General features: G+C 37.9%; 1 protein-coding gene across 1 annotated transcript; it reads left to right on the forward strand.

Annotated features, from left to right (window-relative positions):
- The first annotated feature begins 1,953 nt into the window (after positions 1-1,953).
- Positions 1,954-17,019, forward strand: LOC126034007 (radial spoke head 10 homolog B2-like). Its single transcript, XM_049791180.1, has 20 exons — positions 1,954-2,213; positions 2,934-3,009; positions 3,280-3,348; positions 3,552-3,725; positions 4,802-4,887; positions 5,558-5,678; positions 6,539-6,715; positions 7,427-7,568; positions 8,089-8,183; positions 8,649-8,838; positions 9,577-9,688; positions 9,773-9,852; positions 9,957-10,105; positions 10,938-11,045; positions 12,112-12,288; positions 13,073-13,201; positions 14,359-14,410; positions 14,931-15,047; positions 16,145-16,340; positions 16,793-17,019. The coding sequence occupies exons 1-20, from the start codon at positions 1,960-1,962 to the stop codon at positions 16,989-16,991; spliced, it is 2,703 nt and encodes a 900-aa protein (XP_049647137.1). The 5' UTR covers positions 1,954-1,959; the 3' UTR covers positions 16,992-17,019.
- Positions 17,020-17,386: the final 367 nt, after the last annotated feature.

Consider the following 17,386-nt stretch of genomic DNA (forward strand, 5'->3'; position numbering starts at 1 on the left):
TTTATAGCAAGTACACTGATTCTTAAGTGGAATGTGAATTTGTCTCTAGTAATGCCATAAAACAAACGTTTAACTTTCTATGTTTCTACATCCTGTATATGGTAATTTTAAAGAAAATGTAAATGATATACAAGTGAAAATACATTTTTTACCTTATACTAAAGCTGGGTTTCATTAGATGATTCCTTCAAGCATTAATATTGCCTTTAATGATTAACTTACTGGTCTTTGTGTTTAAGGCTTGAATAGAATAATTCATCTGGCTTATTTACTTTTAGTTATCATTGTTCCCATCCATATTCCAAACATTTTTTTCAAGAACAGGGATTCCTTTTCTGAGAATGAAGGGTAAAAAGCTGTCTCACCAGGCACTGCCAATCAGGTCAGTCCAAATTCTCTCTCAGTAGCACCAAAATAGTTAGGAAATGGTCTTTTTGAATCAGAAACCCCTTAAAGCAAATAGCTAAGCTCTTCCACTGCTGTAGGACCAAGGTTTGACCTAAGAAACCTTTGTGTGTGTTGGTGCCTCTTCCTTAGCACCTCCGCGCACCGCTCACAGCGCAGTGTGGCTGTGGTGCTGCTGCTGTTCCTCACAGAGCAGCACCGGCCCCTTCTCTCGGCTCTGCGGCTGGCGTGGCGGGCATCGGCAGAAGCCGTACACGCGTTGTCTGTCACCGCGAGTGGGAACGGGCCAAGTACCACGAATAAATTGTCTGTGTTCTGCGTGGAACATGTGCACCGCCTGCTACCCGCTGTTCTGCAGCCGTGGTCTCTGCGTGTTAAAATGAACCCAGACAAGGCCGTTTCCCCCTCGTCCTGTGTAACGCAGAGTTAACCGCCGGACTTCACGCAAGGACAGGCTCTCCTCAGGGCCGGGCTAGGCTGCCTGCTGCAGCGGGGAGGTGGCTGCCCTGAACGCAGCGTGGGGCGTCCCGGGCACCGCGGATTTACCCCCGGCGGGGCTGTCCCTCGCCGGCGGGAGGGCGGGCTCGGCGCCGTCCCGGCCGGGGAGCGGCGGGGTGCCGCGGAGCGGTTGGTATGGTTACGGCAGCCATCGCCGCACTGCGGCTGCGCGGCGGCGGCGGTTGTGAGGCGCCGGGCGGCGGCGGCGGCCTGGGGCAGCGGGGGGGGGATCCGGGTCTGGCGGGAAGGGCTTCAGCACCGGGCTGCCCTCGCCGTCTCTCGCTGTCCCACTCGGGCCCTTCGCGCCGTTGACAGTTCCAGGGAGAGTAATTGCCCGAGTGGAACGAGGCGTTGGCTGGAAGCAGGCAGTGGTGAGAACATGGCGCTTGCTTGAGGATGTCCCTGTCAGCCCCCGCCACTGCAGCACGGGCGTTTGATTCTTGTTGTGTTATAAAGCAGTGATGATCAGTCTGTGAAATGAGTGGGAGTTGTGATTACAGCTGTTCAAGTAGTCCTGTAACCTTCGAGTAGTTCTTAACTGGCAAAATAACTTTATAAGCTGTGGTGATTAGTCTGTGTTGTTCAGTCTGCAGCTCAGAACTTCGCAAGCAAGTTAAATCAATAATACTAGCGCAGCTGTGACTTTCAAGAAACTCGCCATACTCCTGTCTTTGAGAACTGGTTTTCAACTCTTCCACGTGGTTAAATCTGGACACCTAAAGATCTCCTAGTAAAGATGGAGACCTCTATGTAGCAAAAGTAAATCTACTGACAACTTCTGTTGTCGTGGTTTCGATGGACCTCTTAGAGGTAATTCACAGGCAGTGAATTAGCCTTGCGGTCTGCCTACCACAAGCTGAAACCATTGTCTTGAGGAACTGTTAATACAGAAATAACTTAAAATATGTTCATGTATAATAATTAAGAGAAGATGAATAATTTTTCATGTAGTTCACTGTTTTGTTGGTTTTTTTAATCAAATAGATTATGGGGGAAAAAAATCTTTACATGAGACAGTAAATGTTCTGAAAGAAAATACACATTGAGACAGCAGTTATGGCAAAGGATAAGAAGAAAAATGGCAAGAAAGCAGAAAAATCAGTACGTCCTCCTATCCCTGCACAAGATACTACAGCTGAGAGTAGTTCAACGAAGCTGACAGATTTGCAGACCTTAATGAATGGAGTGGAAGAAACACAGGCAAATTCAGTGATAACGGACAAAGAACCAGAGGTGGTAGAGGAACCTCCAGTCCAAGATGCTCCTCAATACTATGAGGAGCCTATTCTTACTCAAGTTATTGTGAAAAGGTATGCTTGTTACAAATACATCAGTGAAGTCATGAATTCTTATTTAAGTATCTCTAGTATACCCAGTGTCATACAAACACAGATTTGACTCTTTTTTTTGAGGCAGTGAAGTGGGTTATTCAGACCTAGTAGCCATCACGCCTTACGAGAATGTTACATGTGGAATTCTACTGCCTTCTTGCATCCTAGAGTGTTGCTGGCACGCTCTGCCTGCCAGAAGCCTCATTCTTTTAGCTTGTTCACCTATGGTGAAGTTTTGGCTAAGTATACAGACAGTTGGTGAAGAAAATGTAGCTATTTAATTTAATGTTTTGTTGTTGCTGCCTTTTAATGTTTGGTGCTGCTCATATCCCTTAAGAATATCCTAAACTGAGGAAACAGGTGAATGACAGTGTTAACCAAAGCCTTTTGTAGTTCAAGGGGGCTATATGTAATGTTTCACATACTGACCAGGTTTCCCTGGTTGTAAGCTACCGATGTCATTTGTTTTCTTAATTGAAAGAAATATGGGTCTGAGGCAACACAAAAATTACATGAAATATTACAAGGAAGGTGCAAAAAGTTGGAAATTTTGTTGTAGCTTGTTTTTGTACACAAGATGCAACAACTGGCCTATATGTAGACCATGGTAAATCAAAGGTCATTTATTACATGTCTGCTGTGATTTAGGTCTACTGGCAGTGACCTGAAATCTTCATCTTTAGTTTGTTTTCCTTGTAGCTACGAAGGTGAAAAAGTCCATGGATTGTATGAGGGTGAAGGATTTGCATATTTTGAGGGGGGAAATACATATAAGGTGAGTGTATAAATGTAAAACCAAAGTAGTAGTGGATCAAGTTCTTTCTCTAGAACAGGCAGGCTCGCTCTTTTAATGCAGGTGGAGGTTGAGCACTCAGAATGTGTAAGCATTGAAAGCTCTGTTGGTTTCTGGCATTGAAAGTCTTCATTTGAAACTAGTAGTTGGAGGGGAATTAATATGCAAGATTTCAGAAGAATGACAGTCACTGTAGACTTCAGTTGTGGTAAGAATAAATTTGCAAACGATGCCGTTCTCTTCATTTTGAAGGGGATGTTTTCTGAAGGGCTTATGCATGGACAAGGGACTTACACATGGACTGATGGAGTGAAGTATGAGGTAAAGTGCAATTTTACTTAAAACTGAACACAATTACAGCCAATTAGATGTGCAAATTCAAGCAAGTAAATTGCAGTAATTGGTACAGTATGGGTGGCAAAGGCAGAACTATGGCAGTGATTTCAATCACAAGCCTGAGTTCTCCCAGATACTTGGGGAACAGTGACATCTAGTTTTTTAGATGTTGTAATTTAATCTTTTAGGGAACATTTGTTAAGAATGTGCAGATGTTTAATGGCCGTTATACATGGAACGATGGCAGCATTTATGAAGGATCAATAAAGAATGGAGTTAGGCATGGATTTGGATTTTTCAGGAGCGGTACTTGTCCTGTTTCTTACATTGGCTATTGGTGTAAAGGCAAAAGACATGGAAAGGTAAGTAAGAACACCAAATGAGAGCGTGGTCTTGGGTGACTACCTTCTAGAACAGCAAGCACTCTTTGTGCAAACATTTTGCAAAAATGTTTTGTGCTGTTGCATGGTCTTATGCTATGTAGAGATTTGTTTTTCCTAAGGAACTTTCCTGAAGTTGTGAATGCTAATTAAAACAGTTGAGGTGGGACTTTGTTTGTCGTAAAAGGAATGAGTGGTATCCTAAAAGAGTAATTGGCCTATTATGTGGTTTGTTCTTTACGCTGCTCTGAGCAGATGATGACAAAGTCAAAACTGACAACTGCATCAGTAGCCACATAACAATGACAGAACAATTAGCTTCCCAGTAATTACAAAGTGATCCCACCTCTCAAATGTGTTAAGCCGACCAAGTTTGATAATTACAATTAAGACTGCCTTATCTAGTGTAAGTAACACCTAGTTCCAACTTTTCAAAGGCAAGTAGTGCTTTTATCTGTCTCTGTTTTGTGCATCCAGATTGGGACAGTCTTCTGGGCCTGACATTTTGAAGACTGATACTCAGCCTGTGATGAAAATCCATTCTAATCACGTGGTTTTGTTCTCTGTCACTAATGAGACATTAAAATCACACAGGCTGCTGTGGATGGTCACCAGTGCAATGGTCTGACCAGTTTGTTCTGAGAGGAAGCTATCGGACAGAGAAAGATAGAACAATTAATGCTGTAGAACTACTGTTGGAAGTTGAATTCTGAATGGGTCAGAAAACTGATCTACCTCAGAGTGACTACTGTGATTAAATTGCCAAAATTAGCTCTCTGAAAGTATTTCCAAGTGGTTTGAGAAACATGTGGACTTTGATGTAATGTAATATGTTGGTTTTTTTTGAACACTTGGTCTTTTTTAAGGTCTTAACTAATATTCATCAAAAGAGGTTGCTTTTTTATTTAATTTTATCACTTCAGTTGCTTTCAGTACAGTGTCTCAAAGTGACTCTAAATAAGAGTGTAATTACATGTGTCTTATGTAATTTGTATGTGATGTTTTATTAATGTAGAAGAATATTGAGGTATTTAAATTGACTATACTGTTTGTTTCAGGGTACCATGTATTATGATCAGGAACATACCTCTTGGTATTCAGGCGACTGGGTAAATAATGTCAAAGAAGGATGGGGAATGAGATGGTAAATGTGATAGCATTTGTTCTTACTGGGTTTTGGATTTTTGTTGGGTTTTTTGTTGTTTGTTTTTTTGGGTTTTTTACAGGTGTTATCATACAGTTTCTCCTGTTGTTTAAAATGGATACAAATGCTACCATTTCATAGTAGCATGTACTTTCTGCAGTGGGATAAATAATTGTACGAAGTCCTTTAAAATAATAAAATAGACCTTCTCTATAACTTTATATTTTTATGTTGGTATATTTCTACTGAGTGTTCCCAGAAAAGAATGTCTAAAGACAAAATCCAAAATCAGCCTTGGTAAACCACAAAACAACACTTAAAAACAAATAAACTTGATTAATTTGAACAGATGGAGCTGCTTTCATTAATAAATGAATTATTTATGGAATTCTATATAAAAGAAGTTTTGATATGGCAAAGACTCTTTGGAAAAAAAGAACTGGTTAATATTTTTACAGTGATTTGTAAGTTAAAAAGAGGAGGTAAACAGTGGGTACAGTTAAACCTCTGTATCCATGTCACAGTCAGCCAACTTTCAAAGTAATGCTAATATTTATTGTTAATAAATGCTAAACTTATTAACAATGAGGTTTTGCATAAACCTTGCTTTCTTAAGATCCACTCAGAATTTAGTACGACTGAGTCATTAACTTTTATTGTTTTCTTGTAGCTATAAGTCTGGAAATATGTATGAAGGTCAGTGGGAGAAAAATGTACGTCATGGAAAAGGAAGAATGAGATGGTTGACAGCTAATCAAGAGTATATGGGACAGTGGGTGTATGGCATACAGGTATTAATTTCCTCCCCAGCAACCTCTTTAGTTCAGCATCTGTCCATTACTCTAGTAAAACTAGATAGGGAGTTTTGTGCAATATCAAAGGAGTGCTGTATGATTTTCTGCCAGTTGAGATAGCAGAGGAGTGCTGTTTATTTTAAATTGATTCTCAGGTTAGCAATATTCAAATTTTTAAAAAGCTTTTGACTTAGTCTTACAAAATCATAATTTAATTATCTATTAGAAAATGAAAAGCTTTTCCATAAAAAAAGTTTAAAAAGTTAAATATTTGTGACTATACTTAGCTTGAGATGTGATTTCAGCAGTGAGTATATGTGGCAATTTGCTTCTGTGTCACCTGTGAAATATTATACCACACTGTTCCCTCTTGTAAAAGTTTTGTGATGGAAGGAGAAGATTTCTGGCATTTTCTGTTCCTGCCATTTATTATTCTGGAAAAAGAATGTGAGCTACTTCCTCTGTCTTTTCACTATGCATAAAATTGTCGAGGAGTCTAGCTTCTGGAACATGGTGGCGCTCTGTCTGGCATGGTTTTCCTCACCTGGCTGTTCAGCATTACAGTCAAAAGGCTTCAGGCAGGAACGATGTCTTTAGGAATCCTGTTGGAAGAGCTTGCTGAAGTATGTGTTGATTCAGTGTATCCTCTTGAGTGCTTCTGCCATGCACCTTTGTAGAATATAGTTTTATGAATGGTTTGAAGTATTACAGCTGTCAACTGGGTGCTCTTATTTGAGAGACTTGCCAACAGTGACTCTTAAAGATGCCTAGGTGGTTTCCCTTTTTGCAAGTCTGAACGTGTAGCAATAGCAGCTCTTCTGGTGACATTCTTTTTTAAACACACAATTTTTTTTCAGCATGGATATGGCACCCACATATGGTTTTTGAAGAGAATGCCTAGATCTCAGTATCCTTTAAGGAATGAATACATAGGTGATTTTGTAAATGGGCAACGACATGGACATGGGAAGTTCGTGTATGCTAGCGGAGCAGTGTACGATGGTGAATGGGTTTGTAATAAGAAGCATGGCAAGGTGAGTATTGACAAGTAGAGTAAGGCAAAACTGCAGACAACACCAGAAGAGACTATTCTGCTCAGTACAGTGTATCTCTAGATTTCTGTACGAAAAACTACATCCAATTTGCATTGTGGATGGAATCCCAACATAAAGGACAGAGTCCACTGAAAGCAGTAGGAGTCCTTCCCAGGACCTTGCTGGGCCACAGATTTGATTCTCTGGTTAGATGTGTATTATGTCTATAAAGAAATAAGTTTTACTGTGGAGATTTTCAGTGCAATAGATGCATCTTGATTTTTGTAGTGGTTGGTCAGTATTTCACTCTTACACTGTGAGCTAATGGATTTCAAACTATCCTTGCACAGAGATGTTCACACATTAACATACTGTTTTAAAAAAACTGTGAGCGAAGTGCCACATATGCAAACTAAGGATTGCAAACAGTCTTTCTATATGGGGGGGTGGGGAATGTTTTTTCCTGAAAATACATTTCAAAATCAATCAGATATCTAGGCAATTCTTCATCCCAGCAGTGTGCTCTAATTAACAGATGACAAGTTACTTTAGTAAAGAGGGTAGGAAAAATTATTTTGCTTTATTTTCTCTCATATATTGCATTTTAGCCAAGATTCTTAAAAGGAAATTTGATTGAGAGCATTAGTGTTATTTTTTTCTGATCTTTGATTTATATTTATATTGAAATTAATCAAATTGATCTGTCTATAGGGCAAGTTTGTCTTCAAGAATGGTCATGTTTATGAAGGAGAGTTCACAGATGATCATATAGTAGAATATCCTGCTTTTCAAGTGGATGCAATGAGTGCAAAAGAGCTGAATGCCATTTGCACAGGAAGTAATTTTGGCACTGGTAAGCAGATTAAGAAAACAAATTCTACTCAGTTCACAGGGTTTTGTTCCTTTTTACTGTAATGTGAAGCTATTTGTATTTACTCAAGAGCCAGACATATTTCTTCAAAGAACTTTGATAAAGAAGGGCATTGTCTTAATAATTAATGACTTTTGTTCCCGTGCTTATTGTTTCCTGTGCATGACACTGAGTGACACATCCACACTACATCTTGTAATGCTTTTGGAACAGTGTTGTCTGAAAGTTTCATAACTTACGTAATACCTGCATTTCCTTTTGATTAGGCGTTGGAGGTGACAAAATTACTCTTCAGTTGTTATGCTGTTGATTATGAAGTCTCTACTCCTCACTAAAAAGGACTCTATTATTCTCAGTTCAAAGTCAGTAAGATAAGAAGGAATGATGTATGTTTTATTTTCCTTCTGTATGTGTGTATATTTGTTTTTTTTAACTTCACTTTAGTTTGTTCTAATTTATTTTACTTGCATGGTAGAAAATATCACTATCGTTAATGGTTTAGAAAATACTTCTACTCTGGGATCAGATATTGAGTTGGATATATCTTCACTGCTTGACTTGTTGCCAAGGGAAGAAAGACATGAAGAACTGAAACAAGTAAGAGTCTACTGTTTGATATTTTCAGTTTTCCTCTGCAGTATGTTTCATAATATTTATTTCTGGTTTATTTGTATTAAAATAACTCTTTCCATTGAAGAATTTTTAAAAAATCTGAAGGCCATGAAAACAGAAAAGCAAAAAGAATTAATAGGCAGTATTGCCTCTTCCTGAGCTTCCACTAGAAGTCAATAAAAAATACATTAACGTATCTGGAAGGGCACTCAGCAATTACCTTTAGCTACGGTGAGGTTTGTCTGCTGACGGAGACTAATGTATTTTTATCAGTCACCAGAAAATATGTATTATAACTACATTTGAGTAATGCTGTCATGAACACTTAACCAGGAATATGCTCTTCAAAGTTACAAGATCAAAAGCATTATATTCCCAGTTACAGGATCAATACAAGCTGATCCCTACTTGATGTGAGACAATGCTGAAAACATATCCTGCTTTATTTAGGTAGAATTTGCTGTGTTGAGGCATATTACAGAACTGAGAAGAGTTTACACCTTCTACAGTGGCTTAGGCTGTTATCATTCTATTGACAACACCTTCCTCATGACTAAGCTCCAGTTTTGGAGATTTCTGAAGGACTGCCAGTTTCATCACTCCAACATAACTCTTGCCGAAATGGATCGGATATTGAGCGGTTTGTATTTCTGTTGATTGGGGTGGAGAATCTAGGAATTTTAATAGTAAGCTGTGGAGAGTTGGAGTGGCAGGTTCTACTGACTGCTCAGCTCTGGTGCTTAAGGAGCTCTGAGTGAGTGCCTCTGTGCCTGTGCCTTCTCAGTGGATCCACTTCTCGAAGCACTTCAGGTGCTTAGGTGAGAAAATGCAAAATTGAAATACCACTTAAAAAATTGTTCTAAAGAGCCATCTGTTCAAGTATTTTATTCACCCCTGGTCTTGTCATTACTATTACATGTAGTTTTAAGAGATCTGAGAAGAAGTAGAAGAAACAAATATTTTTCTTTTTTTTTTTTTTTTCCAAGTGCTCTTAACTTTGGCTTGCATGTAGTATGTTTTTTTTCTTCCATAGAGCCAGTTAATCAATCAATTCCATTTAGACCTGCAGTGGGATGCACTGCATTGTCCCTAGTATCTGAAGGGCTTAATTCCAACTTTGCTTCCCCTTTCATTCCTATATGCTGAGTGAATGCATTTCTAGAACCAGAGAATTTCATAAGATTCAGCTATAGGTGGATGGTTCTCCCTTGACCTGCTTGTTTGGAAGGGATGCTATGTCTGGTCTGATTCTTCCAGGAGTGTGTTAACACTGTGATAGGTAGAGGTGGAGAGGATAAAAAAGTCTGACAAGTCAGTATGCCTATAAGCATTTTAATGTACATGATAGCAATAGACACTTATTTTTTAAATTTTTTAGGTGATAAAACACCACTTGAGGAGATACATTGTCCACATGAGACTTTACTGTTCAGAACATTTTTGTCTTACCTTATTCGTCTAGCATTTCATCTCTATCATGAAGGCCACAAGTAAGTTTCATCTTTTAGTGAAATTTATTTCAGTGTAATCAGTTTGAGTCTTCCCAGACAAGAGTATTTATGTTTCAACTGTAGGGAGAAAGGTCCTTATCTGCATAAGTGTTTCTTAGAAATGATGTCCAGGAATGTTATTCCCACCGCCTGTTGTATCCAAGGTAAGTAATGGTATTTCTTTTGTGCTGTGCAGAATTCATCAATTAGTACCATGTACATCACAGTTTTATTGTAACAGTTATTTTTTCCCCATTAATTTTTAAAGGTGTCTTATTTTCTGAAGAACGATGTACAGTTTTTGCCATGAGCTACATTGACAAATGTTGGGAAATATACAGAGCTTTTTGTAGACCGAGTACCAGACCTCCATTTGAACCCACGATGAAAATGAGGCACTTCCTTTGGATGTTGAACGTAATAATCTAATTTTTTTTTTTAATTTTGTGTGATTAGATGTGCTTTATTTGTTCAGTTTATGTGACTATTTTAAAATAACTCCCTGTGGCTTCTGCACAGTTGAAAAGTTTAAAAGGTAGGAGCGATCTTATTTGTACAAACTGTCCAACAAACATTAAAGGGACAGTTGTTCTACAGGAATTATTTATGTACTTTTGCAGGATTGAATTCTGATTTTGTATTTGATCATTTCAAATAATCAAATATTAGACAAATGTGCTTTAAGCAAATATAAATATTTTTGCTAGCTTCCCCGCCCCCATCCTGTAAAATGTATGTACGAAAATGCCTTACTGGTAGAACTCAAAGACAGACAGCTTTTGAAATAACACAGTAAACCATTTTAATAATGTATTAATTTAATATACTGCAAGATGAACATGTGATTCTTACTAAAAATATATAATTTGGGAACAGATCAAGATTACACTGAACCTAGGGAACAATTCCCATTGATATGACTGGCTTTTGAGTCACTGTCACTGTTTAAATGCAAGACTTTTTTTCATGAAAAAAATTAATAAAAATATTGGATGGCAAAATTGTAAATTTTTTTATTATTATTATTATTATTTATAAGCTTTCACAAGTTCTTTCTTAACACTGTTATTGCAGTCTAGGGAAAATTCCCATTGACTTCAGTAAGGCCAGAATTTCACTCTGTCATTAATTATGTACGTGGAAATAAAATTTGAAAGCACTAGAAATTTTGATACAGGCTTTAAAGGGAGTTAGATTAGGTCCATATGGGAATGCCTTAAGTGCTATTAACATATTTACTCTTACCCAGGATTTTAAACTTCTCAGCAAACAATTAACTGCTTCAAAACTTGTGGAAATACTTGTCAAAGATGGGCCCTCTCTACATGATAGCAGTAGTACCAACCTGGAGCCAGAGGTGTGTATGAAAAAACATATCATGGTTCATTGCTACAGGAACAATTAACATTTCTTTTAAAAAAAATGCTGCAAATACTGTCCTATCTGCTAGAACAGGAGGAAAAATAATTTATTCCAAAAAATAAAGAGTGCAAACTTGAGCCTATTTTTGCCTTCCTTTGTTCTGCCCATATCTTCTAGTTTAGCTCACGTACTTCTATGTTTTTCTTATGTTACCCCTCTTAGTACAGTCTCAGCATACCTGACCATAAAGATAGTTCCTTAAGAGTGCCGTAACCCAGAGGGTGAAATATCATTTCCAGGAGACTGCTGCTAGTAATAGTTCTGTCTGTGGGGCAGTTACCTGTCAATATGTGTATACGGTGATTATACAGGGATGAATCTCAGTGGTTCCAGCTGCTGAGGCATGCAGTGGAAATGTTAAGATAGGTCAGTAATTAAGATGTGAACCTGCTGATCCTGAAAATCTGGTGTTCCAAGAAACCTGATTAGGGACATGTGAAGTGCTGCCACCTCAGTGAGGTCCAGTAGTGACTATAGAAGACACTTGTGCTGCCTGACAGCTGGCCTGCTATAGAGGATCTTCACCCTTAAAGAATTAGCTCTTACACAGCGATGCTAAATGACTTAATCAAATTTATTGCTTTAAACAGTATCTGATAAACTGAACACACAGTGTAAGTCTTACTAAGGGATTCATTATACACCCATTCTTGGTGTTTCTGGAAGCATCATATGCAATTAAATGTTAAGGTAATAGCAATAGTTGTGTGTTATTTGTTAGAGAAATTTCTCATAGCTCCAGAGACAGCAAAAAATCTATGCAGTATTTTATTTCAGTATGACTTCTATAAGGTATAACACAGTATATCACCTCCTGAATTTTTTGAGCTTTAGCTGTTTTCAATTTTTCTTCAGAAGAAGGGATGTTTGACTAGGTAAGTGAGGCCAGCTAGGCTTTACAAACAATTGTGTTTGAGTTCTTTGGTTGCACAGGTACATATGCCTGTTAATGAAGGGATTTTTTGCAAAAATAATTAATTACTGTGTTTATTTTACTCTAGTTGGTTTTTCTTGAATTTGTTGAAGCTCTTCTTGATTGTGCATTGGTGTATGTTACCAGTGATATGATTAAAGAGCAAGTAGCTCGTGATAATCGAAAGAGAAGCAGCTTTAGAATCGAGTGCCTCTCCAAGGGAACCACAAATATGTCTCTGTACCCAGAATATTCTCTGTCCCAGGTAAAGTTGATGCAGACCGGTTAATGTCTCCTTAGAGGGTAAAGTCGGGCCCTGCAAGTGTTCTATGTATCCTGAACATAGAAAGCAATTTCCTCTTTTTGCATAAACAGTCATTTGATTGGGTCCTTCTGCTTTTTCTCTTTGTTGCTACCTTAGATTGTAACATCAGTATAGATAGTTTTAGCACATTTGCACATTTTCCTAGATACCTATAAATACACATAAAGTACTTGCAAGTCTCCTGGTGGGAAATTGACAAATTGGTTGACTGGTGGAAGTCGTGCCTCTCCTACTTCAAGTCGAATGTCTAAAATTGCTCTGTAAAAATGGCATTGCAGTTGTATGTAGCAAGACTTGCTGTTTCTCAGCAATTAAGCTATGCTCTTTTCTTTTTGCTAAACTTTTGAATAAGGATTTTGTAGGTTGTAAGATGCTGCCTGTGACACTGGTGCAATTTAGATGCATAGAGTAGTTGAAGGCATGAATTAGAATTGTTATTTGGAATTGTGCACAAGATGAAAGTATTTTTATTAGTTCAAAGAGCATTCACAAAGACCTAATTTCACAGTCTCTGTAAGCCCGTAGTGCCACTGGACATGACTTCCCATTCTCTGGTCAATTGTTCCCATCCTACAGAACCCATTCCCTTGCATCACTGCAAGCATTAATGCAGTTGCACAGTGAAATGGTCCAGTTAAAATAGTCAAATTTTCCAAGACCAAAATAAAATCTTGATTTAAAGTGTACTGAACATAAAATTCTTCTTGTGTTTACTTTTTATTAGTGCACATACAGAAGTATAATTGGTGCAGACATAAACAATGACATTTCTGAGGCAGGTGAACTTTACACTTGCTCATGGTTGTCTTCAAGTGAAAGTGTCATGTCACAAGATGAAATAAAGAAACACGAGGTATGTAAAAAGCCCGCACCAAAAGATGGAGAAGAGGGGTTGCAATTCATAGGTGACAGAGTAGCCAAGGTAGTTTTAAGTTTTGAAAGGGACCAAAAGTTAATATTAAATACAATGTGTTTCCATTCCTGGATGCATGTATGAGCCTAGAAGTGGTTTTATTTATTAGCAGTTTCTATTGCTAATAAAAGCATTTGCTTCCACACATACACTCAGCTATTGTTATTGAGAATATCGGGTGGTATCTTCTACATTGACTAAAATGATGAACAAAGCTACAGTTTATCTTTATTTGCAAGGCAGGGAGTGAGAGGCTAAGTGGGCAGAGAGATTTAGAAGCACTGGGGAAGGTAACTAACACAATTCTTCCAGCAAACTTTTCTCCTTAACTGCCTTTACAATTTTGTACCCAATGTATGACTATAATGAGATTCTTGATATTCCAAGAGCAAATACGTTCTGTTTGATCCCTGTGATTTCAGGGTAGGATAGTAAGGATTACTGTTTTGCACTGGAATTGTGGAAGTCAGACAGCGAATTTGGGAACTTCCAGACTTTTGGAAAATAAACCAACACTTAAAAAACAGAATTGTATTTGACTTCAGTTTTTGTGAGACTTCTACTGTCACTCGTCTGAAAAGAGTGGCATCATCAGGCTGCAGAAGATGCTTCAGATGATAGTTGGAAAGATTTCAAAGCATTCTCCTCGGATATACTCTTGAATGTTGTTCTCTCATTTTCACTCAGTATAATTCCTGGAGTATATTCCTGTAGTTAGGAATAGAAATTCATTATTGTTTCCTTGGGAGCAGATGAATAAGAATATGTAGAGCAACACGTAACAACAGAGGGACATGTCTAAGAACAGGAGCTTTCATTCTCTGTACTTCTATCTTTCCCTAGCTCCGAAATCAGGTAATCCTACTTCCCTGACTGGTATCAAAGGTAAAGTGTTATGACCAATTTGCTAATAATTGAAAGTGTGCAAAACCATGGTAACTTAAATGCTTTGAAATAGGCATAATTGCAGAATGCACTTGGTTGGCAGAATGCTTTGGAGATAGGAATTTGCATGACTCAAATGGACATGTGATTTCAGTTTTTAATTTGAACAGAAGTCCAGGCATTTAGTAACTGAATTTAAAACTTCTTGCCAGCCACTGAGACCTTGTGAAGACAGAGGGCATCCTCTTCAAGAATTTCTACTGGGTGAGTACTGTCGTTACCATAAGCATCTATAAGCAGTGGTGCTAGAGGAGATACTCGCTCTTTTTACAGCTTTAAAGATGATTAAAACAGTAGTTGATCATTGAAACAGCTGGATGTATTGCAATTACAGAGGGTAACTGGATTCAGTTTGGCAATTATGACAAGGTTTACATTTAGCTTTCCATACCTGCTATACGCAGATGGGGTGGGCAAGTTTGAATCTCTGAATTTTGTGTGCTTTTTAATTAGAAGCTATCACATTTTCCTTTAAAAAAATTAAAGGCTTCTAAAAACTAATTTCTTCCTCTTCTGTCCCACTCATTTGGGCATGGAAACAGGAGACTGAACTCTGCAACTGTGCCTTCATTATAAAAATCTTTTCATCAGTACAGAAGTATTTCAACCACAGGTCTAGCTGTAAGGTCAGATGACAATTTGTATTTATTTGTGCTGAAGCTCAAACCTGATATTTCATGTACAGATTTACAGACTGAGTAATTTTAATTTTCTTTCTTTGTAGTATCAGATACTGTCCTCTCATTTCACACAACTCATGGAGATACCAAAGATGTTCTGTCATTGTTCAGCTGGAATGCACAAAAAGAACAAGATTTCTGTCCTGCAAAGGAATTGACAGGTAAAGCAGTCCTACTGTTTTAAGACTAACACAAAAAAATCCCCCGTAGCTCTTGAATTGCAAAATTTTAATTGCATATGCAGATTTCAGCTTGTCACAAGAGGGCAGTAAATGAATATTAATTCTGGAGGAAGTTTTTTAAAGAAAACTTTTAAAAGATATTTTTTAAATAAAATGAAACTTAATAATTGAGACATTTAAGTACTAACTTAAATAGTTTCCCTAATTTTAAAATGCCATATTTTATTTGTATGGCGTCTAAAAGCTGTAATTTGTATTTACACTGAGAAACTCAATCCTCAAGCCTGCCCTTTTTTTTTTTTGTCTTGCACAAATAAAAGATATTACTGCTATGTCTTGCTTCTTTTACTTAATATAAGAATTATTATTAATGGTGTGCCACCATTAGCTGGGGCAAGATGTCTTATGTTATGACAAGCCAGCATTCATGCAGAAGAGAAATCACTATGAGCATTTTCTGTATGTTGAGGCTAGTGATCTTTTTATACCATCTCCCTTCTGGCTGAGTAGCAGATCTCATCTGGGTTGTTTTTCATGCTTGTTAAATGTTTTCTACAGATAAAGAACCCAAATCTCAGAACATAGGTAGACAAGGATCTTTGTGTAGTCATCAGCTCTTTCACTGAAATCTGATGACTGAAAAATTACAGATCGGAAAAAACTGTTTCTTAAAGAACCAGCAGATGGGCAGATTTTTTTGACAGTCACAATTGGATGCTTGCATTCAGTTCTGTTCTTTCAGGTAGTCATGTTTGTTCCTTCATTCCTCCGTGCACGGGAGTCATGGATACTGAACTGTCATCATATTACTGCAGAAGACATTTATCATAGGATTAAAGGGGAAGGTTCATATTCTTCTGATGCCATTCCCAGGGACAAGTCACTCTGAAGACCCACAAAAGGGCCATCCCCTTTCACATGCATTAGTTAAACATTTCTCACAGTTGCCATCTTCTGTACCATGCAGAAGCCAGACTTTCCCATTGCAGAGGGTCAGAGCTGAAATATTGTAGTCCAAAACGCATTTGAAAGAGAAGTGCCCTACTAAATAAACATGTTTAATTTACATGTTGCAGATGAACCAAAAGAAGCCAAAACTGACCAAGATGAGGAATTCAGTCTGTGGCTGTGTCAGGTGCAAATCTTTTTTACAACTAAGTTCTTTCCTGCCTACCACCATGAAAAATTGGTGAGGGAAAAAATAAAAGAAAAGAAAATACAGGATGCTGAATTAGCTGAGCTGAGAAAGATCAAGGATGAGGAGCTGGCAAAGTGAGTGTTGTATTGTATCTTGAAGTAATGTTACCTCTTATTTTCTACTAACAAAATTATTGAAAATGAGAAGTGTGCTTTAATAAAGTAGTATAGCATACTGTAACTGGGAAAACTAACTCATCCAGGTATAAGCAGCAACATACAGAATGTAGCTCATGTGACTTCTGTTACTGTCAGGAGTAACGTATACAGGCTGCTTTCAGGTTACAGAAGTCTTAATTCTCTGATATTTCCTAGCCCTTGGGCCATGCTCTGTGTAAAGGCAGCTAAGAAATATTTTTTTTTTTTTACATACCATAAGTAAGTCAGACATGAAGTGGTAATTAGACAGATTTTCTGCTTCTCTACAATATGACAATTTATACTGCTCATACTGCAAATATAACTCTAGTTGCTTAGCCAGTACCCCCTCTCTTGCAGTACATTAAATTTAAATTTTGTTCACTCAGACTTATTGCTGGAAGAGAAGCAGAAGAGGCAAAAAGGCAAGAAGCAGCTGCAGCAGAAAAAACATTTGACTCCAAGCATGCAGACTTTAAGGAGTTAGAGGAGCCTGTCAAACAGTTAGTACCCCCTCCAGAGGTACCCACTCTAGGACCCCCAGTTGTTACAAAGGTGCCTGCTGGCAAAAAGAGAAAGAAGAAATAAATCTAATGAGAACTACTGAAGCTTCAAGTAAGTATAAGAATAAGAGGGGGGAAAAAAAATCCTCCAGCAAAAGATCCACACTTGCAGTAAGATCTAAAATACAAGTATGATAAAACTGTATCCACAAGACTTGCTGGGGTCAGAGGAAAACTGTCTGCTCTTAAACCAAGGTTCTTGGGAAAGAGAATATAGTCATGTAAATTGAGTATAACCCTTTAAACAACTATTCCAGAAGTCACTATTTAAGTTGTACCTAAAAATTCCCTCTGTTAAACTGATACAATCATGACAAGATATCAGTTCCTATATGTCCCAATGAAATGGTTTCTGCTTAAACATGATTTATTTGACTGAAATACTGCATATAAACAAGTATGTAAGAATTGGACAACAAC

Source organism: Accipiter gentilis, chromosome 33 (assembly GCF_929443795.1).
Source record: "Accipiter gentilis chromosome 33, bAccGen1.1, whole genome shotgun sequence".
Classification (NCBI taxonomy): domain Eukaryota; kingdom Metazoa; phylum Chordata; class Aves; order Accipitriformes; family Accipitridae; genus Astur; species Astur gentilis.